General features: G+C 41.4%; 1 protein-coding gene across 9 annotated transcripts in view; it reads right to left on the bottom strand.

Moving 5' to 3' along the window:
- Positions 1-26622, bottom strand: part of synrg (synergin, gamma) — a 42507-nt gene that overhangs the window by 13825 nt on the left and 2060 nt on the right. For 3 of the 9 annotated variants that reach the window (XM_074678903.1, XM_074678905.1, XM_074678907.1), the window contains exons 2-18: positions 23045-23085; positions 22121-22257; positions 21669-21796; positions 20107-20212; positions 19890-20001; positions 18811-19206; positions 16696-16974; positions 15420-15500; positions 15083-15279; positions 13946-14197; positions 13731-13870; positions 12742-12866; positions 12109-12171; positions 10102-11067; positions 2423-2971; positions 1205-1368; positions 211-264 (exon numbers count right to left, since the gene is read on the bottom strand). In XM_074678903.1, the coding sequence (XP_074535004.1) occupies positions 211-264; positions 1205-1368; positions 2423-2971; positions 10102-11067; positions 12109-12171; positions 12742-12866; positions 13731-13870; positions 13946-14197; positions 15083-15279; positions 15420-15500; positions 16696-16974; positions 18811-19206; positions 19890-20001; positions 20107-20212; positions 21669-21796; positions 22121-22257; positions 23045-23085 (3790 nt within the window). The remainder of the gene's footprint in view (positions 1-210; positions 265-1204; positions 1369-2422; positions 2972-10101; positions 11068-12108; positions 12172-12741; positions 12867-13730; positions 13871-13945; positions 14198-15082; positions 15280-15419; positions 15501-16695; positions 16975-18810; positions 19207-19889; positions 20002-20106; positions 20213-21668; positions 21797-22120; positions 22258-23044; positions 23086-26622) is intronic. The other 6 variants (XM_074678904.1, XM_074678906.1, XM_074678910.1 and 3 more) reach the window with 4 other exon arrangements.

The following is a 26622-nucleotide window of genomic DNA, read 5'->3' as shown; positions in this document are numbered from 1 at the left end:
TTCATGCTGAATGTTAATTTATCTGGGCTACCTCCTGCAGGTATGCTCAAACAATACAAATAAGAAATATGTCCTCAGGAGCAACCACTGGGCAAAACATACCTGCACCTCTTGGTGATCCTAATTATTCCTCCTCATTTGTATAACCACTCTAACAATTAACTCCTGCTTTCAGACAAGGTCAGACTCAAGAGAAAAACACACACATACCTCCAGAGCGCTTTCCAGACACCTCTGCCACTCGTATGCGTACCGCTCACTCTCCTGTGACAACACAACACATTATCTCAGATGAACACAAAGACAAAGCCGAGAAGAGGATAATTATGTTAAAATGCAGATTTAGTATTTCACTGTTCTACTTTACACCTCTTATTCTTCCGTTCTTCTATTCTTTTCCTCTTTTAATTTTTCACTTATTTTCAATGTTTAAATAAGTCAGCTTCTGCGGGAAATGATAGCTGTGAGTTTTCAAATACCTAAACCTTAAACTTTTGGTTTATTCCACTTTTTAAACAATTTCTTTGCTACTGAAAAGAAAGGAAGACTTCAGGTTTTCTTCCTTAAACTGCTTCAACTTTGAGGTGCTAAAACTTCAGCATACTTCCAATTACAGACTTCATTTTTGCTTTGAAATGTTCACAAATGTCTCAACTGTATGTGGCCAATTCAACTTTAAAATAGCTTTTACAGTTTTTGAGATTTTACTTCTCAAACAGAATGAAGTTTTGGGGGGTGTTTACACAAAAAAGTCACAAAGAGTGACATCATCGGAGGGACCAGCTGATAAGACTGAAGAAATCTCCCAAACAAACTGCCATAAAATCCACAAACTCTACTCCACAGACAAGAATATAGCATCAAAAGATTCACTGGCTTCTCTTATTTCTAACAAAGAAGATATATAACCAAAAGATTGTCTGCAGTGACTGTAATGTTATCTCTGATCAGACATCTCTGCTCAGTATCACTCTAAAACACTTTTTTTAATTTGCTGCCGTGGTCAAATTTTTACCATCAGAGATATAACAAAAATATCACTGTGTTCTTCAGTTCTTTGCGTTTCTCTAACTTCTGCTTTTAGCTCCAGCATTTCGATACTGCAAGGAAATGTCATTTATGTAGTTTCTATACAATAATTTATCGTGATCAGTGCAAATCGTGTGGAGGATAACAGAGCTAGTGAAACTTTTACGTTACCAACCTCCACCTCGCCGGTCAGGTCCTTGTATTTGTCTCTGATGACAGGAAGCACCGGCTTCTCGCTCAGAGTGTTAGACCGGTCTCTGAAAGGCTGCTCTGGAGCTGGAGATGGGGGAGAACGCCCAATCTCCTTGTCACCCAAACTGTGACTGCGTTTGTGGGAGCCTGAGGATGAGAGAGAGGATTTAATGAATGATGCTGGCGAGCAGCAAAAACACAGACAACTTTTTTTATTAACTAAACTTTTTAAAGATAAACCTGTTTTTTTCCATCACTATATTCCTATTGTGTTGCAGCTAATACCTCATGGACCCGGACACTGTGAGTAAACACTTAATTTGTGACAAACAATAATTATGTACAAAACAGAAGCACAAATATGCTGCTATGAATTATTCATGGAGGCTTGCAGACGGACAGATCCTGGCAGGGAACCACAACAAACACATGCTAAGCCTCAGACGATTCCAGTGGGGCTGCCAGTCAATGCATGTGCGTGTGTATGTGTGTGTGTGTTGTTCACACACACACAGGTAATCTACTCCTCACCCCCCCTGCAGAGACATGCGTCATCCTGCCCACATCAAAAGCCCCACTATGATCAGATTACTGTTCCATTGGGCAAAGACGAGCAAAGTAAAGCCTCTTCTTCTTCACACAAATTAAATCCAGCATAAAGAGATAAATCTAATGAGCTTTTATCACAGCGCAGTGAAACCATCGTCAGTGATATGTGGACCACGACAACAGCAAACAGCAATTTAAAAACCACCAGCCTTTCAGTTGATACGCTTAATTTCTGCTCATGGATTTGTTGGTCTCCTCTCATCCATCTCAGCAGTCACTGCCATTAGAGCAGGCTGTCATCTCAACACTGCCATCTAATGTCTGACAGCTTTACTGCACATCAGATGGACCACACATGTTGGGGCAGGATGGGAGGAGAGTGGGGGGTATATTTCAGGGCTAAAAACTAAACTTTGTGGACTTTTGGATCTTTGTTAAAAAAATCTTTCTCTTGAGATCTAGATTCAGTAAATTTGTCATTTAAATTTTCCAAACCTCATTTTAGTTTGTCTACAAGTTGTCTTCTTCCTTTAAAATTGAGAGTTGATAAAAAGTAGAATAGTAAAACCTAAAACAGAGGCCAAATGGGCTGATAAATTGAAGAGTCGTAGATTCTTTTTCTGCTACATGTGAAAGAATCAACATGACTCACCTTGGACAGACAAGTCAAAAGTTGCCAGCTCATTCTTGATCATCTCCTCACTGGACTTGACTTTGGGCTGAGCGCTCGCTTTCAGGAAGTCAGACTTCCCAAACTTAGGTTTGTCCCCCTGGAAGGCTCCGAACTCATCCAAAGCCTCTCCTGGAGTCCCCTCAGAGCCCACCTCAGCACTGGCAGGTGGTGAGTCAGACTTCTCCGAAATTGTACTCGCAAAGTCCCCAAAGTCGTCCCCATCATCGACACCACCGTGGTCACCAGAGCCAAAATCAGCGAAGCCTTCGAGCTTGTCGTCTGTCGAGGAGCCGTCGTCCGCAGGGAGGGAGGTGGTGATCTTTGCTGTGGAGCTGCCTGTGATGTTTTCAGTGCTGCCAAAGGTCAGGTCGGTCCTCTGTGCTGGAGCTAAAGATGGGAGAGAGGCTCCTTCAAAGCCCTGTGACTTTCTGACCTCACCGGGACATTCCTCCCTGTCTGACCAGTCATAGCTGGACAGGGTGCCGAGGGCCGATGTCCCAAAGGGGTCAAATTTCATGTCGTCTCCCTCTGTAATGACAACACAGACATACCGGTGGTTCCTAGGAATAGCACTATGATAAAGTAGCAGATTAATGAGTCTGGATGATGGACTGCTGGATCATCACTCAGTTACTTATCTACAGTTGGTACTGATGTTATCTCCTTCCCTGATATTTTACTCACTTTAAAGGAGTGTTAATCTGCGCATCTAAATTAAAGCAATGAAAATAGTTTTATGTGTAGAAATTCTGCCTCCACACCAGTAAAAGAATGCTTTAAAAGATAAAGAATAAGTAGAAAGACAGCCAGGGCTTTGCTCAGTAAAAAAGCAAAGTAGCGATGTACAGGTCAGTGTCACACAGACTGTGAAATGAATGGACAGAGTCTCTGTGACATCACCCACTGGTTTCTGATACAGGGTTTTGAAGAAAATCATCGGGAGCAGCCATATTGGAAGTGTAGCGGGCTTATGTCTCCTCACTAACAGCTGCAGAGTACACACCTGTCAATCAGGTGAGCTGTGCCTCTGGTTGGGCGAACTCAGTCTTCTAAACTACTGAGTTAAAAACAAATTCACTCCTCATACAGTGTGTGCTGTAAGCAAAATTAGCTATTCCGGCTTGAGTCATTTTTTGTAACAGGCTGTAAACACGTTTGTATTTGCTGTGAAAATCATTTCTTTGATTCGATGTGTATGTGGTTTTTCGTAATTCTGGAGCAAGCCTCAAGTGGACACTTGATGAACTGCATTCTTTAGCATTTCCACATTGCCTCATATTTTTAGACAGGAGGTTGCCGCTTGGTCGGTGCGTGAGATACATTGTATAATACAACTCTGTGGAGTCACAAATTTGGTTTTGAAGTCCGTTCAATTGACCTAACAAGAGGCTACGAGGAAGTGTTGAGGTAGCCCTTTTCGCTGACTGTTACTTGAGGTCTTAATATCTTCTAAACTAGCGAGTTAAAAATAAAACAACCCTCACACAGTGTGAATCAATGGAGGGAGTGGTTTTTCAGATCGAAACTTTTTTCTTTTTAAACCAAGAAGTAGAGATATTTATTTCTGCTGTTAAGTTAATCTTTTTTGAATAATTGTAGTTTTTGGTACTTTTGCATCTAGCCTTTAGTGGACATTTGAGGAACTGCAGTTTCGAACACTTCTTCATTGGCTTCGTTTCTTACAGTTGGGTCATTCTAGCATTTACTGGAACACCCCCGCTGTGACGGGAAAAGTGACCGGCTTTTGTGAAGTAACTAACACCAAAAACCAGATTTTCCCAAAATATGGCATCACTTCTTTACAAGTAAAAGATTTTTGAGGCTACAAATCAGTACATGACTTCATTTTGCCTTCTGCAAAAAGTTGACTCGAAAAGGTAAAGCAGTAATAAAAAAAAAGACAACCTGGATTTCATTAATTGGATTCTGCATACATATGTGCATGTTTCAGGAGTGACGGCACTAATAGAAAAGGCTAATCCTGATTTAACTGTAATATGTGAGTCACTGGAAACAATACAACAAAAAAAGTCCTCACAGTGACTTTAAAAAAGCACGGTCAATTAAGGATCAAGGTTAGGGATGGGTACCTTTATCATTTGAAACTATACAGTACCGATGGCTGGTACCTGGCAATCAGTATTAGTACTTAACTGTACCAATTTTTGGTACCTTTGTGTGTGTTTTTGTGGTAATAAATATTAATCTTTTTAATAATACCTTAAAATTTTATTTATCACAATAAACTTTCATTATCTAACCTTGCAATGCTGTGTTCTGTCCAGCATGAAAAATTGCCCACTCTTCCACTTCCTCACAGTCACAATGATGCGTTTAGGTACCTAAACATGGTACCGTTTGATTTAATGTGACTAGTACTTGGTACTACAGACAGAATTCAGCTGGTACCTATAAAAGTATCTAATTCAGTACCCATCCCTAATCATTGTCAAATAAATTGGGAAAAAAAACGTATTAATATTTTACATCCAAAAATAAAAGAAAATAAATTTGTTTTCTCACTAACACCAGGGATCCTTACTTCCTCACAGAGTTAATGACATATCTTTGTTGCTTTTTGCAAGAATTGAAAATTATCCTTGCTATTTTCTTAGTTTCAGCAAAATCAGGTTTAAGAGAATAAAATATCAAACGCGATAAACACTTTCCCTGTGGAAGGCAGTTCAGCTCTGTCAATACAGTAACACTGCTCTGATGGATGACGCACACGCCCCCTGACAATAATTGGAGCTGATCTCTTTATACTTTGTGCAACCTGAAAGAGCTTTGCTGCTCAAACAACATGTAAAAAGACATTTCCTTTCATTACCCCTGCTCTGTTTCTTACTCTGTGCTTTGTTGACAGGACACAGTTTGTTATCAGTTTTTATGACTAATACGAGCTGACAGAGCCGCGCAGCTTGCTCAAATTTGTCAGCACTTAAGGCTCCGGGTCTCTTATACCCGCATGCACACACACACACAAACACACAAATCAACCTTGCTGAACCTTCCTTATTTTAACAGACAGGAACCTCTGATACTAAAAGCAATTTGTGAAATTGACAAGGACCTAGTGCTGCAAGCTTCATGTCATTAGATCAATTTACAGCCCCTCAGGAAAAGGAAAGGAGACGGTACGCATTTGAGCAATACCAACAGTAATATTTATTACGACAACATGAGTAGAGAGAAAGAGAAAGGTCACAAAGTACTGTGAAAGAGGTCTATCATTACAAGAGGTTTGTCAAACTAACACTTGTAAAATTAGAGATCAGTCATTTAGAGTACAAGGGCATGCAGAGTCAGGAGAAAAAGGAAGAAAACAAACAGCGAGAAGGTCAAACAAAGAGAATCCGAGGATATAGAAGCAGAAACCAGAATGAGAAGGCACATTCACAGACTAGAATCAGTAACTCTGGGGAGATGACAAACTTTTTTTTTTTTTTTTTAACGATCAGGTTGTAAAGCAACAGGTGTTTTGGAAAAGTACAGAACACTTTGAGAAGCCAGGTTAAAAAGATAATCAAAGAAATAAAAGCTCAAGGCAGGAAGCATTAACCCTTTGAGGACCTGAGGGGGGAGAAATGCGTACAGCAACCCCAAAAATTAACGCTTGTTTGGAAAGGCTGTGTGCACAAACTGCACTTTAGGAGCAGTGAAAATTTCAGAGCCACAATTAAAGAGGCTTTTTCTTCAAAAATTTACACTATCCTCACAATATGTGCATTAATCAGCTGGTTTAACAAGAACTTGATTCAAGCACTCAAAGGGTTACAGAAAAACAGAGAGGGTCATCCTCACACCTGACTTCCCACACAGGGCCTTCATTTACATCCAAACAGATTTAAAGAGACAGTATCCTTTTTCTCTTGCTACAGTGATTTTTTGTCAAAGCAGTTGAATGCGCACAAACTTTTATGATCCTCTAAATAATAAAATCACATAATCACAACATTTAGTCTGGAATGTCAACCTAAAATTTTAAAATGACTGTTTAATCTTACTAAATACTGTAGGCTACGTTTGATTAACATCGTAGGAGAATCACATCGTGACCAAGTTGTCTTTCAGAATAAGAGCTAATATTCCAGTAATAAAAATACACTATTAAATCTGTACACATTTCTCCTTGGGTAAAAACAACTTGCAATACTAGTATGCATCAAACGGTAGTTTGTATAATGTTCTTGTCAATTTCACAAATTGAAAAAGGCAGGCACACTGCAGCAGAAAGCAAGGCAGGAAGGGTAATACTAACTTCATTATGTTCTCAGAGAGCCGGTCCATTGAGCAACACGGGATTATTCATGCTGCGGTTTCACAGGTTACAGTACAAAAAAAAAAATTGAGTCAAAGAAAATCAGATTCCTTTTGTGCTCGAAGACTCAAAAGGAATCTCAGGAAAGAAATACTGTCTCTTTAAGTTTACAGAAACACAGTGCAAAGCCTGCTGGGGCGCTCAGTCTGCCCAGCCTGCTACACTTTAACAACAGGTGAGTCCCAAAGCTCTCAAAGAACATCAGATCAATTCAACGTGAGGAGAAATGTGGAGCAGCAGTAAAGCTTCACAGGAATGTACTGATGTTAAGCAGGGAACTGTCTGCTGGACCATATATTCAAATACATAATGTTTGTCAGTACATAGGAGAGTGGGTCACTTCAAACCACTGTAGAGAAACTGAAATAAGGCAATGGGGATGTTTACATTTCTACTTTCTTCTAGTCATAAGAAAGTCTCAACTCCTTTATGTGAATTTATGTTACGTTCAACATGATTTAAGTAAAACAGACTTATTTGTTTAGATCTAAAAGATCAAAACTTTGATCGATGTAGGGGGAGTGGCTGATGAGTGGAAATTTGTTGTCAGGTGAAAGCTTCATTTTTCATACAGTATGGTTTAAGCTCTGCCCAGCTCTACTCTAATTAAGCTGATACTCCATTTTCACTCCTTTACTTTCAACACAACACAAGCACAGGCAAGCGTCCTAAATAAAATGGTTTAATCAGTGAACAAACATTGAATGTAGACATGTAGTGATATGAACAAACATGTCTGCTGTACAGATTAATTCATTAGGGATGAATCGATTCAACGTTTCAAGTCCTGGAACAGATACTGAGACAATTCAATACAATAATCAACTTTACATTTTCTATTCCTCAATATGCAGATGACACCCAGGATTACGTTTCGGGAACTTCAGGCTTTTCTGGCTTTGAAAAACTATATTACCATTTTATGGGATTAAAACTAGGGATGGGTATTGATTATATCTTATTGATACTGTGAGCCATTATCAATTTCTCTTATTGATTCAATTCTTTATAGATTCCCTTATCAATTCCTCCTGTGAATTTTCTGTGTACATTAAGGATACTTAACAGGTTTCCTGTGTCAATAACATTTTATTGGGCCTATGAGTAAAAAAAATGAAATTGGTCACTGGATCTAGATATCTCAGGATGTAAATAAATAAAAATAAGTCAGATTTTTCGCAAACGGCGTCGGGTCTAGCAGCTCGGCGTAATGCAAAAAATCAACAAGAGAATTGTTAAGTACAAAGGTTACGCTAACAAGAATGAAAGATTTCAAGTTGCTCTCAGAGTTGTTGTGAATAACGGTCTATTCATAAATAGTTATTATATTCCAATTGCAACAACAGCAGGCTGAAAAACCTATGACTTGATGCTTGTATATGCTGATGACATCTGAGTTTCACATATCTTATAATTAAGCAGAGAAATCATAGGCAAATAATGAGAAAACAAACATTTAGAAAAATACTTGGTTAGGAGAAGAGGAAATGACCTGACAATAGGGGATAGAACTGAGTTAAATAGATCTGTCTTACAGATCAGGTATCCCATCTAGCTTTTTGAGTCTGTATTGAATCGATGCATTCCCATAACTAAGACTAAAATGTCTTACCTTTTTCGCTCAACCAAACTACAAACTTGTCATTATCCCTCTTGCCAATCCTGATTAGCAGCATTTAACTCATCCTTTATCTTCTGCTAGTTCGCTGATGAACTTATACTAATATAAAAACAGGTTTTCTCAGAAAGTTGAGCTGAGCAGAGCAGAGTCAAACCATTCAGTGAAAATCATCCTTTATCACGTTTCTGTACCGGCTTCATAATTATCTTTCAAACATCACTTCCAAAGCTTTCACTTGACAACGACCGGATGTTTTTCTCAGGTTACATCAAAAAATGAGTCCTGAATGTTTGCTGTGAAACGTGAGCCATGACGTGGAAGGTAAGATGCTTGATGAATAAATGATGAGCACACGAGGGAGGAGGTGAGGGGGCATTGACGAGAGGGTTACAGGATTAGGACACAAACTGGATCGATTCTTTTCATTACTGACATGACTGACTGACCTGTTGTTTTCTTTTTAACACAGTTTTGAGAAGTTGTTTGATCCATAAATCTATCATCAGTCTGAGGTTAATTAAGTCGACCTATCTATCAATAAAGGATGAAAACACTGAAAAATATTATTACCCCAGAGCTAAGGGAGATGTCTGCAAATTATGTAGACTTTAGAGATTGTCTAAAACCAAAAGATACTCAACTCATCACGCTGTAAGAGTAAGAGATGCTAGAATCATTAAATGTTGTCATTGTCCTGAGAAAATGACTGAAATAGTGAGTTAATACTTGAAGCAGTTGGCCTTTGAGTCACTGCCAATTCTCTAAACCCTAACACAAAATAAGAAGCAGCAGGTAAACGTTATGGCAGTGAGGTAGGGGAAGAAAAGCGAGAAGCCTTTACCAAGAAATCTCATAACTGAATGTTCTTTATACTGAAATAATACTGCATACTGTATGGGGATTTTTGAGATACTGCAAGATCACACAAACACATCACATTCACACAATCTGGCTGGATGATGTGCCGAAAAAAATCTCAACTGCTTTTCTTACATTATGTTAGAATAGCTTGTTCCTGGTTGTGCATGCAGAATCTCCTTTATGTAGATAAATCATTTTCTGCACAAACAGAATACCAAAGATAGAAGAGGGAATGGCAGCTGGAGGATTGTGCATTCGCCAGACTGTCTGCTGTGCATGAACAAGGGGGACGTAACAATAACGATCCGTTCTGTTAGCTTGAAACAACATGTCAACACACACACACATACACACACACATTTCAACCTGCGGAGCTACACTGAAAGGAAGTGCTGCTGCAGTGGACACGACAAACAGAATGAGCTTATCTGAGTCCCTTGAAACCATGACTGCCGACATATCAAGACCAGACACCCATCATCACTTATAGATAAACAGACGTACAGGCTGAGCTTTTTGTCATCTGAATAATAATGTATGAAAAGAGGGATGAGTATGGAAATAAAAGAGGAGTGAGGCAGGGATAGAGGATGTAAATAAATAGATGTGAATAAATATTTAAATAAATAAATAAAATGAGATTAATGATGAAATGTAGAGTGAAAGATGCGAGGAGTCTAATCTGATATGTTATTTGTAAAGTGTTTGATCTGTTTGCAGGATTTGAGCATTCAATTAAATAAGGACCTTGCCCTTTGACCCAATGTTTTGTGGTCAGATTGGCCTTGAAAATAATACTGTGTGTGGCTAAACGTGAGAGAGAACCTCACCAGAGCAATCGCACTAGTTCCTCACCTGTAGCGGGGGGCTGATGGGCCGAGAGACCCGGCAAATCCAGAGAGCTGTCCGACATCACGTGCTTCAGATCCCCGCCCATGTCCGACAGCTTCATGTCCAGCTGCACTGAGAGAGCGTCCTCAGAGTCGTCCTTCCCTACGCTGCTCCCCCCAATGGACGGGAGGTCCAAGGATTTGACAGATGCAGAGTCCTCTTTGCCCTGTTTGAAGGCAGACACCTTGTCCACCAGAGTCTTTTCTGAAGCCCCAAGCGCCGTGCAGAACTTTGAGGACTGAAAGTCGGCAAAGTCATCTGTGTCACTCTTAAGAGAGGAAAAAGATCCGCCGCCGCTCTCTTTAGTATCATCATAGGCCAGTCCCCCCTCCAGAGACAGCTGTTTGAATACATCGTACTTGTCTGAGGTCTGCTGAGGCCGCTGCTGAGTTGAGGCCTCCCCTTGGAGCCCCACGCTGCTCTCACCTTTAGGCTCCCCGCCAGAGCTGCCAAATGCCATGAAGTCTGCAAAGTCGTCCTGAGGCGCTGCCACAGCTCCACCTGCTGCGGGCGCCTGAGCAGCATCAGAGGAGGAACCGAAAAGAGCAAAGTCACCAAAATCATCTGTTCCACCTCCTGGAGGTTTGGCTCCACCTGGTAGAAGAACTAAAGAGGGGGGCACAGACACTGACGGGAATGTGGAGGGTTTGGTCTCAGAGGGGGCGGGGACAGTGGGAGCTATAGAAGAGAAAAGGTCCAGGTCGGCCATGTTGAGAGGATTTTTGGGCTGAGATAGGGACACTGCTGGCTGCTGCTGCTGCTGCTGTGGGAGCTGCTGTAGAGACTGAGAGGTTGGGAAAGCAGAAGGAAAGGCAGGTTGAAAGATCTTGGCCTGTTCTGAGGGATCTAGTGGAGAGATGCTGTCGGCGGTTTTAAAGTCTGTGAAGCCATCATCAGCGCTGACAGACTTGAAATCTGCAAATCCTTCCCCTGTGGAGAAAAGAGAACAATTTGAGATCATTAAGAAACATTCAAGATAACAGGGACGTGATGAAAAATTTGATATCAGAAAATAACGCCTGCAGCTCTGCCTGTTTCGGTCCTACAAGAAAAGAAGCACATGAGTGAGGTTAAGCTGTGTCACATCATGATGAGTCAGGAGTGTCCAAAGAAGAGCATACATCACTGCACAAAATCAAAAACAAACACTTGAAGTCACACATAAATCTGCTCTGATCTCTTCAAACCAGAACAAACAGAAAGAGCAGAAGAAATAGAAAAGTCTATCACACATGTTTTTTAAACTTTTCAAAGAATTTGAGGTGAATCAGACAATATGGTGAAGACAGAAATTACTTTTGTCTGTAGCCTTGAAAAAGGGAGAGGTTTACAGAAATTCGTTTTTTTTTTTAACTGGGCTCAAGCTGTTTTGGAAATGTTTCCAAAATGTTTCCAACATCTTCATTAAAAAAGCAACAGAACAGAATCTTATTGACTCCACTGTTTTGTTAAAACTCACACAGAAATGAAAGTAAAAAGCCCATTTCTCAGCTTCAGCTGGTTGTTAATCTCATCTTGCGTTATACATTATATGCAAGGACTGAAACCGAGAATCTGCTCACAGCGCCGCTGTATGCAAAGGAGAGGAGAAAACTAATGGGCTCATTAAGGAGATGGAGTCTGACAATGCCGAGGAAAGGTCACCGCAAAAGCAAGACTTACTGGAGCTGCAAGAGCGGTCCCCGTCAGAAACTGTTCTAATGAAACAGGGACGGGAAACATGCACATCAACACGGTGGGCACACCAAACATGATGCAGAGCAAACATGGAAAAATGGTAATATGGCATTTTAATGACCAGCTTTAAATTAATTACATCATGCTAAATACAAGGGAATCTAACTCTCCGCCCACAAAAGATGTCTTCTCTAAGAAGGCTGTGATCTTGTTCTTTAATTTTTGCCTCTTGCATGCAGGATCAACACAGTCTATGGTGTGTGGAACATAAAAGTGTTAAGCTGAGTCTCTTACCGACTGGTTTCTTTTCCGCTGGTTGCTCAAGCTGTCTGAACACGCTGTATTTGTCTCCAGAATCTGCATGAAGAAAAACAAGAATGGGTTTTAGTACGAGCAGGAATTACATCACACTTCACAGGGAGGCAGGCAGGTGTTGCTGTAATGCAGTTTGCTGTGAAACTCTGCAGCCCGCGGGAAAATCCGATTTGTTTCTTAAATCAGATCTTAAAAGACATACTGTCGGCATTCATTCTTATTTGCAGGTGATGTAATCGCATTTGTGTTTCCAGACGTCAGCAGGGCTGATCTGCATGGGCTGCTGAGGTAGGCGTCAGCGAATGTGGAGGAAGCATGAGAAAGGCAGACCCATAATCCTATTCTTCCTAACCAAATGCGCAACCTAAGCGGGGTACAGATGTCCTTGGTTGCACAGGACAAACTTGACGATGATGGAGGCTGGAATGGATGCTGCTCAGATGCTTTAATACACATTCCTTAGTCTTAAGCTTGTTTTCAACGTCACTTGTAGGCAGCTTCTTAACCTACTTCTTCTACAATCATCTGCCGCCAAGGATCCAACCTGTCAGGAGCATTTCGTGGGGAGAGAATCATGTTTTGTAGCGTATTGTGCAAACTGTAGAGGGTTACCTGAGGCAGGGGGTGCAGGCTCTGCAGGCTGATCCACAGACAGCTGCTTGAACACAGCATACTTATCCGAGGATGTGACGGAGGCAGAGGAGGAACCAGACACTGGAGTCAGCATGGTAGGAGCACTGTGAGAACACAGATTTAAGAAAGCACAGGTTCAGTAGAGAGGTTTATCACGATCACAATGCAGAAGCAGCTATGACATACACAAATTAAGCACATGAATTCATTATGCTGACTTTCCAGAGAAGTTTTCTCTGAGCCCTTTCTCTGAGAGATATCCGACTGTAAATTACGCCTGCCAATTCGGGCTGGCAACCATACATGAGCTTTTCAGCCCCTCTTCTAATTACACAGAGATCTCAGGCTGTAGGGGATTTTTGCTGCACAGCTGAAACCGTCAGTAGTGGATGTTTTCAGGGCAGAAATAGGAGCGAATTACTGAAGGCCTTTGCCTCTTAGATGTGAGATACTTGTGTTCGGATTCTCTTTGTCTTTCAACGGGATAATTGCCTTTCAGCTTCCTCTCCGTGAAAGGACGGTCTCTCCACATGGGGTTGGGAAGTAATATGAAGAAATGAGCTTATCTAGTGTCCGCTGAAAAGAATTCATTAAAAGATGACCTGCACTCATTGTTATTCCAGGGAGATGTTAAGACAGTGTGTCTGACTCTATAGTTTCAAAGAGAGACAATGAAAGACACAAATACCACGCAAAATAACCGGGCTATAAATAACGAAACAGGGCAGAATATTAGAGGCTTAATCACAGCAAACATTTCCTCTGAAAGATGGGAGTAGTTAGAGAGCAAAAGGAGACAGAAATAATGAGCAGATAAGATAGAAAGTCAGTGAATCACCTCATATAACTTCGAAGTTTTAAGACAAAATTACTTATCTGAGTTGGAAAATGAACCATATTTTGCCCTTTTTAAGTTAATAAAAAAAAAAAAACTGTTTAAGCCATCTCATCATTTTGCTGCTTCATACCTGTTTTGATGCTGAGGTGCGATGGTAGTGGGGAAATTCGCCCCTGAGTCCCCCTTAAACTCTGTGAAAGTTGGATCTCCCACTCCTGCTTTTGGAGCCTCCTGAAAGTCCTGGAAGTCATCGTCATCTGTTTTGTTCACCTAAACCGACAACACGTTAATGAAAGTGCTGTAAACAAGAGGAGTGAGATACAGAAGTCAAAGCAGGATTTTCACCTGTGCTGGAGGGAAACTGGCGATGAAATTAGTGTTTGTGGGAGCCTGAGCCGGAGCTGCGGGTGTCATGGCCATGACAGGGGGTGGGGGTGCTGGTGTGGGCATTGCCATGGAGACAGGGGGCTGGGTCATCATAGGCTGCTGGTGCTGGGGCATAACGGGGGCCATGGCCATAGCCAGGGCGGGCAGGTTGGGCACAGGCGGAGAGGGGAACTGACCGAGGATTTCCACGTTCATCGCTGGGAGGCCACTCTGAAATATCAAAACAATTTCAAGAGTATTACTTCTAACTTTCAATGTTTGTCCTCGTGTCAAAACATGCAGTGATAATAAAAAACAGATCTCTGTATCCAAACCTGAAATATTTTTCGTTATTACTCACAAACTGAGCATGAAAATCAACTGCTTGATAAAAGTATGTGACTGAACAATAAGCTCCTTATGATTGGGTAACCTTTGCAAAATCTACCCCACTGTTCTAAAATCCCAAAGCTTTCAAAAAGTTGGCCTTGTGGTGATTTATCTTTTAAGTGACACAGACAGACTGAGGGAGATGGAAGTATTTTGAGAGGAACACACACGTTGGTCCTGATATCAGGGCTTAAAAGCTGCATTCAGAACATTTATCATGTTATGCCAGCTTGTAATTACTGAACAAAAAAAAAAAGGCGGATGTTTGCATGTAAATTATTCAACACTGTCAAGATCCCTTAGCACAGATGTCACAGGCAGACCTCTCCCCGACATGAGAATGTAGCTCATTGTGTCTGTTTTAAGCCTTGTGAAGATTTACATCACCAAAAGTATCTTATTATTCTCTGCACGGAAGCGGTGGCACGTCGTGTTTCGTGAGCTGCCTGCAGATTTGCATCCTCCCAGGGGTGGTGGTGGTGACAGGCTCGGGCTAAGGATGATAAGAAACCTCCTGCCAAACCCGGCTGACGGGGACTCAGACATATACGCGGCTTACAATGCTTCACAGGCTTGAGGCTGGCTCACAGTGCTGCCTCCCTCTATTTCTAGCGGAACCTCTCTGATTGCAGCGCCGGGTTTTATGGCGAGACTCTTGCAGCAGCCGGGAGGGATGATTAGTGAAGTCGTTCTAAGAGGATAATTTGTCTTGACTCCGGTGTTTACCTGCGCCACACCAATTAGTGCAAGTACAGTGTAGAGCTCCTCCTTGGTCAGCATGCCAGGTGTTGTGCGGTTGGCGGACGCCCAGATCTGCCCCAGAGCTTCCCGAGGAAGACCTGACGACATTAGGATGGGGTAGAGCTTGGCTGTGTCTATGCCTGCTGGTGTCATGGTGAATTCAAGAACTTTCTTGAACATTTCTACGAAAAGAAAAACAGGAAGATAATTACAGAGCTATGTCAAAGCCACAAACTAAACTCAACCAGAGATTTTTGAGCCTAGTTCAACAATCGGATTATCTGAAACCTGATCCTGTATGTGTCCATGTACAAATGTTTACCTGGGACGAGGCTGTCATTGTAAACCCAGGCAGGCACCATGGGCTGGATGTGCTCTTGTTGTGGGTAAACGCCAACACCTGCTGCCACACGCAAACAAACACACACACAGGCACACACAGGCACACACACACACAGGCACACACAGGCACACACACACACACACACACACACACACACACACACACACACACACACACCGCATGAGTGATTGTAGCAAAGACTTGTCCAGGCTTACGTTTTGCCAAGCCTCTTGGCAACTCAGCCCTGCTGGTATCAAACACAACAAAATCATACACCTGATGTCTGGGAGGCTCGCTGTAGATATAACGCTCCCCTGCACTGAATCACAAACCTGGTGCCACATCAGACGGGCATAAATCAGTGTGTGTGGCCTTTCTGGCTTCAACAGAGGGGATAGTAGAGACTGCCATGAGAAAAATACTCAGAATGTTAACAAGCTTATGACACTGACCTAAATAAACTTTTTTCTAAACAATAAAAAAGCCACGACTTAATTTTTTACACTACATCTGCAAGTCATCTGTTTATTCAAGCATCCACTTTGCAGAGCCCAGCAGTGAAATAAATCTTATTACAAATCTCCCTCTAGTCTGCATGGTGAGCCTTTGTATTCCTCTCGCTGACACAGACAGCACAGACACAGACAAACAACAACACAGTGGCATGCAGAATCAGCCTCAGATTATGTTCGGGCCCATGTGGCACCTTGCCCGTCCATGCACATCCCTGTTAAACCAAAGCAGTCAGCATGCGTCGGCAGTTGTTCTGAGAGGGTTGTTTCATCACGAGGGAGAGGAAGGTAGCTCATTGAGTCAGCAGATATAACCCCGGTTCATTTTCAACCAATGTGTGCACAGAGCGCCAACATCAGAGGGCCCCCTCTAATGAGATTTTGGCCAGAAGTGAGGAAGGCTTAAAGCAGGCAGGAATAAGAGCAGAGACTTTGGGGAGGAGAAGATGTAAGGACACCGTTCCTCTGTGATGAGGTGAAGAAAATGTCAGCAGGATTTCATAAAACAGCACCAAAAAAGAGCTGAGAGGCTCAGTCCAGAATCAGACACTAACCAACTACGATCCCAAAAAATTGGAAGAAGTTAAAGCTGCTGCAGAAATGACTGATTTATTTTTCAGGGTTAGAAAGAGTGAAACATTTTCCCCAGAAAAGAAAGAAGACTTCTGCTTGATTTTGGAGTTAATACTGCAAGAAAGCAGAGGAGAGATGCTTCAAGTGCAATAAACATTCACTTCTCTCACCACTGTCCCCACCGCTCAGAGGAGATGATTCAGCAGCTGGTGGCGGTGCACTGGGTGCCGACGTCGGGGCTTCAGGTAGCTTTTCTGAGACGAAAACAGAACTCAAGTCCTCAGGGGCCTTAGCCCAGTTCCTGGCTTTAGCGCTGGACTGAAATTGGGTCGAGACTTTGGCTCTAGGACCCATTTTAGCCAAACTCTGCTTGGACTTAAAGCTAACCTGGGCCGTCTTTTCAGCCGTGAGATCACACGAGGAGAAAAGCTTCTCTTCCAGGGACGGGCCTGAGGGGTGAGTGAGGGACAGGGTTCTTAATGTCGAAATTGTTATCAAGACAGAGGTTGAAGAACTTAACTACTTTACTTTTACTACAATAATACCATTTTTCTATGGACAGAAAGACATTTATCAAGCATCTATCTTTAAATTGTATTTGTCTTTGTTTACAGAGACTGAACTGAAGAAAACAGGAGCAAAAAATGACCCGCTTGATCTCATTTCATTTCCCTTTGAAGGTTTCTTTTCCTGGGTGAAACGCTTATTAACCGAGAACCTATGTTATATAAAGAGGGAGAAAACAGCTGAGAGAAACACACAGAGCCTATTTTCCAAATTCTTAAGTTCCCTGACGTTTAATCCCGGAGTGTAATAATTTAACAGAAGACAGTTTCTTTTTTAAGTGACAGGTCAAGGGAGTCACAAGGTTTAATCTATAGAAAGTAAAAAAAAATGACTCAGTCCCAATGATGTCACACTCTTTAGGGGTTTTTAAAGTTTGAAAATTCTGACTGCAGCCAAATCCTGGATATACTGGGATCCTGTGAAGAGGTTTGAGTTTATGTTGGCGGAATGAAGGAGTATCAACTTCTGGGAGGGTCTGTAAGTAAAATTAACAGCCACGTTGGTAGTCTGATATTTGAATGAAAAACAATACAAACAAAGCAAACTGGTCAAAATTAGCTTGTGTGAAGCCTAGCTTCCTGTAAAATATGTAATGACTACACCTGTCAGGCCAATAAGCCAGGCCTGGAATGGTTTTTAAATATGTTTGATTTTGCTGTTTAAAAAAGCTTTTTAATATTGATGTCAGAGAGGAATCCTGGGCTTTTGGAGCCAGCCTCAAGTGGACATAAGAGGAACTGCAGTTTCTAGCACTTCTGCATTGGTGCCACTGTTTAACACTTGAGTGCTGTTTGTTGGCAGCTCCTCAGCTTTCTTGTACCCTGTATCTGTTCTCTTGTGTATTAAATCTGGTATTTTATCTTCTTTTTTCCATGAAATGAATTTGACTTGAAAGCTCTTTGTAATCAGTGTTAGTGAACAGTGCATTATTTCTCTGGGCACACACTCTTCAGCTTGCAATAAATTTGACGAATAAGCCCTTAAGTGAGTCTATATGTCACACATTTTTGCTCTCTCTGTGAGACAGACTAAATCACATTTCTGCACATAATTTTTAATCTTTAATACACTTTTTTCTTAGTTTAGAGATAATAATTCAATAGTAGTTCTCTTCTCAGAGGCAGTGATTGAAAGGCTTTTTAATCTGCTTATTCCAGATGCCAAACAACTAGGTCAGAAATGTCTCTAAGGATTGGATGATGACACTCAGGGGAGGACGTGCTGCTGCATCTCTCTGGACAGAAGTTGATCTCTCAGTCTGGCGCTCACAGACCACAGAGCTGTCACAGAGCAGCTGCTCAGCCCACAGATTAGTCAACAGATGACACACGAGAGTGACAGGATTTGATCAGTGCATAAACCGTGCACAGGTTCACAATCAATAGCAGACAAGGACATGGATTCTGTTTGGTTAGAACCTGCTGGGAAATTCTCTCTTTCTTGTTCCTCGTTTGCCTTGTTTGTAACGTGTGGTCGCTTTAAAGGTTTTAGGTAATGAGGCCAGGCCATCTGTTGTGCTGGCTGCATGCTGTCACACTGAATCTCAGGCCAAAACCAACAGAAAAAAAACATCAGACCAGTCCAAATATTTAGCATCAGCAACAAGAGCAGCATCACAAGTAAAAAAGAAAAAACTCCAGTTTCATTCAGGGTGTAACCGCTGAGTTTACATTATGAGGAGAGGAGGGGAAGTGTGAACAAAGCAAAAGAAAAGTTACCTTGAAATGTAGATTGGGAGCTGGTGTTGACAGCAGAGTGCTGGGTGACAGTGGGAATGGGCACAGAGGAAGGGAGTGACTGAGGAAGGGAGGAAGAGGAGGAGGACAGACCTCCTCTCAGGGAAGGGGATGAAGGTTGGTTCGGGGCCTGTGAGGAGAGGTTTACGGGACCCTGAACAAAATCACTAAAATCGTCATCCTCCTCTGTGAAACCTGTCTTGAGGGCAGAAGACGAGGGCTGGGTGATGGGGTGAGAGGAGAAGGAAGTGGAGGAGGAGGAGGAGGGTGGAGGGAAGGAGTCTACAGGCCCCTGAAAGTCACTAAATTCATCATTGTCCTCGGATAAAGCTGGGGGGAGGGAGTGAGTGGTGACAGACGCATGTGATGGCGATGAGTCTGCAAAAACGAAGAAATAATGATGATGGCACAAAACACGACAGAAACAGAAACACTGTGATGGAGAAAAACTGCAGGAGTGAGATACGGGCTTTTCAGTGCAGGATCAGAAACTGTAGCAATGCAACCACTGTCAACCAATGTCTACATGTGCAGTCAAAATCAAGATTTAGTGAAACAACAAGTTAGTGATTATTTTATCAGATCTTTGCAGATATTGTCCAATGAGCTTTTTGCTTTTTCACCAGTTTTTAACTTCTGCCATCGAGCTTCAGCCTACGTATTCTGATTCTGCTCATGAAAAGATTAAGCGAGGGAAAATAATTCTAAGTCAATGTAAAGGTCTATATGTAACACTCAGGTTCATACACAGATACTGTGATGAACACAAACAAACTGAGACATTCCTAAAAAGTGACAGTGATGAATAATACTGTCAGGTGTGAAGATGAGGGGACAGAGGGGAAACGTAATGTGATAAAAGGAATAAACTCTGTGTTACATATTATGTGCTCAGACAGAAAATCCTGGTCTGGCTGCCAGCTGTGCGTTCATCATGCTGACCTGCCTCTAATCCAGCTATTATTGTCAGACGCCGGCTTTTCAGCAGAGCCACACGGCTCGGATCAGCTGATGGAGCGCCACAACAGGGATTACATTTCAAAGCTTTGACGTGGACATACCTGGCTTCTTGGTCTGTGATGATGGAGTTGGGTGCATCTTCGCGTCTCGGCTGAAACCGTCCAGGTTGCCTTTGATTGCTTCTAAGGCGTCGTCACGGCTCTTTTCTCCCGTCTAAGAGTAGAACGATAGAGGATTGAGGGCTCGGAAGGTTAGAGAGATGAGGTGTGGAGAGGTTGGAATAACTGAGAAATAATCAGGATGCCGGGAGAGACTCACCTTGGGTTTGACACTGCTGAGTAGCCTCAGCTTCTGTTTCTGCTCCTCAAATTGTCTTCTTTTTCTGTCCTCCTCCAGCATCTTCTGCTGCTGCTCCAGACGCTTTCTGAGAACAAGATGAGACAGGATACTTTGGAGAAAGAAAATAATAGTTCTATTTTACATTTAGATACTAATCAAGGCTACTTTTGATTGGATTATTTCCAGCTAGCATGACAGGGAAGGGGCAGATAAAGGTAACAGGTGTAAAAACTTAGAATTGAAAAGATATCAGAGCTGCTAGAAAATTATAACACATGGAATCAAAATAACTCGTAGAAATAGGCCTGTCACGATAACAAATTTTGCTAGATTATAATTTTCCAAAATATTATTGCCGATAAACGATATTATTGTCAATATTATTTTGATTTTTTTCCCATTTTTTCATTGATGTAATTATGATAAATGGGATAATAAGGTGAGTACACCATATCAAAAGCAAGAAACTTTAATTTCTTAAGAGTATTTAACTGTAATTAAAAGGTCAGGATCTTTAAAATAAAATAAATTAAACAAAAAATATAATAAATTTAACAAACAAGAAAGAGAAAAAAAATACAATGAAAATGAAATGGACTCTCTTTTAGAAAAAAATACGTCAATGAAAATATTAATACTAATCAAAAACAATAAAACATAGACCCTGTCTCTGAAGAAAAAACCAAACTCAAAAAAAAAAGCAGCAATAAAAACTATAGCCTAAATAAAAGGGAGTTTATACAGTTCCTGAATTGTTTGTAACATGTCCTTTTTCCCAGTCAATCCGTACTGTCTGTCAAACATTTTTAACATTTCTGGCTTTTAACCGTATTGAAGGGTTGCATTTCTTTGGCAATGTAGCTGTTTTTGAGCGCCCACTATTTGGCACTTTTATTTCTTTTCACTTTGCAGACCAAAAGCCTCAGTAAGAGCAGATTGTCAAGGAACAAAGCTCTGCTGCACCTCCCCTTCTTCTTCTTCGTCGCCACTATTTTCAAACAACTGCAACATATCAGCTCGTTGGTGTTCATGAGCTCACACGTTGTTCATTTTGATAAAAAACAAAATATTCCCACACTGGGACTGTGGCAGGCGGCTTAAGAACCGTATCTTTCATGCCATCACTCATATTAGCGTGTGTTTCCTCCTTACCCCTCAGGACTCTCGCCCTGTGTACGCGCGAGCAGCCCCGTCGCAAAAGATGCCAAAGATCACATTTTTGACAGATGCTCACTCCGCTATAAATCTGCTAAATCTGCTATAGAACCTATGCACCCTGATGTTAGGAAAGATAGACGTAGTGAGCCATCTTCTCATTCAGCCTCTTTGGTCGAAAGAGAGGAGGAAAACAAACATGCATGCACGTGTCAGTTTATCAAGGCTGGCAAACTTACCAAGGACGTTTTTATTTATCGTTCGGTTAATTGATTTATTGATTATCATGACAGGCCTACGTAGAATGTGATCTTGTCACGTTATCCTTAAAAATAAAGTTTATAGTCAGAAACCAGAACCACAGAGTGAGTATAAAGATGTCTTACTGATGCTCCTCAGCCATTTGTTTCTGAATGTCAGCAGTGTACTGAGGTCCAGCCGGTCTCATCCCCATAAACTGTGGTTGACCCAGGAACTGCATCCCAGGGGTCTGCATGCCGATAGCCATCCCACCCTGTTAGATGCAGAAAAACACACACAAACAGCAGCTCAGACGTCTCATTAGCAGCTCTACTTAAACACCACACGGACTTAAAATTAAATGCCCAAACAGAGGGACAGTGCTGTAACTCAGGATGACGTTAACGGACTTGAGTCTTGTTAAAAATCACCAGGCTGCAATGAATCCCTGTTAATGTGCTGATGTTTAAAACAGTCGGGGTGTGTGGGTCGATTCAGACACAAATAGGACCGTGGGGAAATCTAAATCCAGGCCTACTCTTGATGAAAGCATCAGCAAGGGAGCAATCACGAAACAAAAACATGAAACAAAGCTCACCTGTATTGGCATGGCCCCCGGGGGCATCTGTCCCCCAAAGTTCATACCCATCATGCCTTGCATGTTAGCCTGCATGACAGGAACCATGGGGTATCCCTGCTGTTGCTGCTGCTGCTGTTGCTGCATGGGAACCATGCCTGCAAAAAAACAAAAACAGCATGAGGATGGATTATGGTCGTGAAGAATAGTGCATTCAATTCATTTTTTTAAACATGGCAGTCAGCACAATTTAAAACACACTGAAGAAAACTCAATACAAGTCTGGAGTTTGAAAAAAGAGGCTCCAGAGTCTGGACATGATTCAGTATTGCAAATCAATTTCGTGGACAGCTGGGAAAGGCGCACGCTCAGCAACAAGCAAATCTGTTTTTCTGGTGACGACTGTGACAGCTCGGAGCCAAACAAGAGGAGTGAGGAGAGGGAGAGAAAGTGTCTGTTTGTTTTCACAGATGCTGCGCGAGCTGACAGCCAGCTCCTCCTGGAGCCAGCCAGATGATCCACTTTGTTAGAACTCAGCCGCGCTGAATAAGTGGCTTGTTTAGGTAGCTGCACAGAATCTACTTTGTCTATAATGATGCAGCAAATGGGAGTCAACAGCCTAAATATGACAGGCACGCCACTGGAAAATGATACATCTGAGGCTAGCGATGCACTCATCTGGACACGAGTGACTCAGATAATGGCTCTTAATGCCTGTACTTACTTCTTGTGGTGACGTTAAGTGAGAAGTTTGATGTCTTTTTTTCATTTAAATTACATGATTTATAAATTATAAACACAAAGCAGCAACATCAAGTTTAAATGGCATTGTTTCGCAGATAGGAATGACATGTTATAAGACTTTAATCAACAAGTCATCTTTAAGACACAACATCCTGTCACTGACCCAATAAATGGGAAAAAAGCATTACAAAGGTGATTTACCTTGTGGCGGTCCCAGGCCCCCTCCAACAGGATACATGAAACTACAGAGAGAAAAAGAAGGCACATCAGTTTTGAGAATGAAACAGTTACAACAAAATCAATAGGAAGTTTTATAAATGTGAGACCAGAATGAAATGATTCCCCTGAAGCCTTGAGAAACTAAACTATTCTCTCTTTCAAAACCATGGCTTTCACTTTCAGAAATCACCAGTGAATGCATTTTTGTTGAATTATTGAAGTTTTTTTATTCCATAAAAGCTGCTTTTGATACAAGCGCCACATCTGATCGATAAAAGGGAAAAGTCATCCTCTGTGAGATTATAGAACAACGCGCATAATGAGTAAAAAGCAGCAGCACCATAACTTTCTGAAAAAGATGTAATTTCAGTCACCACAAAAAAAGGCACAAGGTAAATTTATTTTCTAATTCAAACATCAATGCCAAAAAGCAGCTTAAATGATGCAGTTAAGTTTCCACAGGCGCTTTGGCCTGCGTGCTGAGAAACAAGCCTTTAAGAAATAATCCGAGGAAGCCTCTAGAAGCTGGCCAATTCTCTCCCTCAGCCGTGCCAACACACACAGGCCTTCAGCTATTTGTCTAATAACTTATTACAAGTCACTCCTCCAGGCAGGAGCTGATGACGCAGACACAAACACGGGAGAGAAACTGCAGAGTGTCTGTCTGCCTCCCCGTCTGACTCCGAGCATCAAAGTAATCCAACGGTTGAGCGACATTATCATACTGATAACTTTAGCACCAACACAACTGTGCTGACAAAAAAGGAGGCAGGGAGCTCGATGAAACACGACTCAAGCGTTTGCCAAAGCAATTACCACGTCCCCGTGGCAAACAAGGCCTGATTTTTTTTTTTAACTTCACTTTGACGTCTGAATGCTAAATTCACCTCCAAAGTTATTCCAGTTGGTCAAAACAAGGAATGTCTCAGTTTTTTTACTGTGCTAAAAACTGTGCACTGAAGCCAGCATTAATGAACTGACCGTTAGTCCATTAAAAATGTTGTCAGTCATCTTTCGATCTTATAATTATTCATGTAAAATGATTTTGGTGATTTTATGGATTTAATTATAAAATGCAATAAATTAATCAGTACTAGTTATTTTTTTCATTTGTTTGTTTTACTGTCAGCAGCAGTAGCGTCAACAGGCACCAGGGCGACGTTCTGTTGGTGACTGGCACTGTTAGCATCAGCTCTGCCTTTGTGTGTTACATGTTTTGGTGACACAGCAGCAAGGGGTATGTTTACATCATAGGCCATTAAAAAACAATGGACGTCATCTTGCTTGGCTTGAAGTGAGGTTGCCATAAAAACTGCTCCCCCTGGTGACTGGCTGCAGTATAGGTAAAAAAATCTGGCTCTCCGGTCATTTCAGATGGGCTCTGGTCAAACTTAAAAAAAATTAATACACCTCACAGAGATGTTTCTCTTGTCCCATTGTTGTGCTGATTTGAAGATATTATTCGGCTGCCTTGTGTTGAAGTACTCTTTTTTTGGAAAAGTTTCATTTTCATTAGTTACACGAGGTTAAACACAAGGTTTTACCTTACGTTTAATGATGGTTGACAGCTCCCGTTCTTGTGTATTTTTTTCAGGGATTGTAAAAAATGTCCGGAAGGAGAGCCAAGAAGTGATTAGACTCTATATATTTCCCCCTGGCTTCACTCAGATTCTCCCTGAGTCCCTCACACTACTACGCAGACTCTAGCTGCACAACGGCTACCAATGGCTGCGCCTGTGACGGGAGTATTTTGGCTTCAAAACAGTACAATGGTAAATGGTATAGCCACGCTGTCCACTTTATATACAGTATATGGTTTACATACCATAATATTTAACAGCCATGCTCAGTCTCTTCAGTTTACTTCAATTTTGTTCATTTCAAAATATCTGTTTTTGTTATTACGTTATTGACATGTTTAGAATTCTTCTTCTGCTGATACTGAATGCAGTTAGCAAACAGCTACCAGACTACAGCCACCATTTGGCAGGAGCGCAGTATTACAACCACAGACTGATAAAGATGGTAGTTAAATGTAAATAGTAGATAATTTTCCTATTAACTGATTTTTTTTTTAAATATAAGAATACAAGAATTAGAAAATGACAACCAATCCCTAAAAATAAACTTGTATTTTTTTTCTTCCAGAGGAGGTGGAGACCAAAATCAGAGCTCAGGAAGAGTCATCAGGTGAACACACAAGCATAATTAATTTACAAGTGAACAATAGTGAGTATCATGTCTGTCTGGTGTGTGAACTGTTAGCTGAATCAAGCCAACTTAAAGCTCCTGTACATAGTTTTTAGCCAATAATACAAACTAAATATTGACCTATCTAAATAAACACAGCTATTACCAAATTAATAACCACTTCTATACCGTAATTCCTAAGGCCTATAACCACTAGGAGAGTATAGACCTCTAATTTTACTTTTTTAACAGCATGTAGTACCTATTAGTGTTGTATTTAACTGTTTGAATGAAGCAAGATGAGACTGTTAGCAAGAACGTCAGATGCGTATGCACCAAAGGTATCAACAGAACAACCTAGGCAGAGACATCTGAGGCATCTCTTTGTCTACAGGGGGCACCAAAATCAACACAACAGACTTCCTCACAGGATCTTTCTTAAAATGAGACCATGGTTGTGTAGTGCTTGTGGTTTGTTTCTGATGCCCCCAAGTGGAAAGGAGAAATACATATTGTATTGTTGTATTTATGCACTTCATACCAACAGGTGTTTTGATTAAAAAAAAGAAATAACCTAGGGATGTCAATGATTTTTTTCTTCTAAATGACAGCTGCTACAAGGCAAATATATACTTTTAACAATATAGCTTTTCTTCGTATTTTTAATCTCCATGATTTGGAAAACACAAAGTTTATTTATATTTGATTCAAAATGTGATTATTTATCACGTTTAACCTATAAGCAGAAAAGAGGGTGCCGCTGGTGTGAGAAGCCTCAGTCTTAACTTCAGCGATGCTGCTGTTTGACTTCATGGCTTCGGGCTCTCACATCTGCTCCATGTAAGATTTGCAGCTTAAAAGGCTTTTATAGGAGCACGAGAGCACTGCCCACCACCATCCTGCAGTGAATAACAGGTCATGGCTGGGCAGATTAACACAGGAGGAGATAAGCAGTAAGAGCAGCTGTGGCCTGGCAGGCTGGTGCCTTGTAAAAAGACTGCAATCATCCAGCGGCTATCATCAAACTGTTGTTCAAGCTGGGAGACTGACGGCCGGGTCAGGAGTTTAAGACAACGTCATCATCACACAGGAGGGAATCTGAAATGGTTTTGTCTCATTCTGAAGCTGCTCCCATGGATGACGTTACAGGGAATAACAAATCACTGAAAAACAAGCAAGATTTTCTCTGTTTTAAGCTTTCACTCAGCCACATACAGATGAGCATTACAGACTTTGAAAAAATGCAGATGACATTCTTAAAAATATCTTATGAAACTTGAGATGCTGTATTTTGGGGTGTCCCAATCCTGATTTCAACAACCAAACTGGAGCCTGTGTGGGCAATTTTTAACTAACCCTGGCCCACAAAT

This window comes from Halichoeres trimaculatus, unplaced genomic scaffold (assembly GCF_033239565.1).
Source record: "Halichoeres trimaculatus isolate MK-OKI-2021-1 unplaced genomic scaffold, fHalTri1.1 fHalTri1_scaffold_9, whole genome shotgun sequence".
NCBI classification, from domain to species: Eukaryota; Metazoa; Chordata; class Actinopteri; order Labriformes; family Labridae; genus Halichoeres; species Halichoeres trimaculatus.
This window is presented reverse-complemented; position numbering and strand designations above follow the sequence as displayed.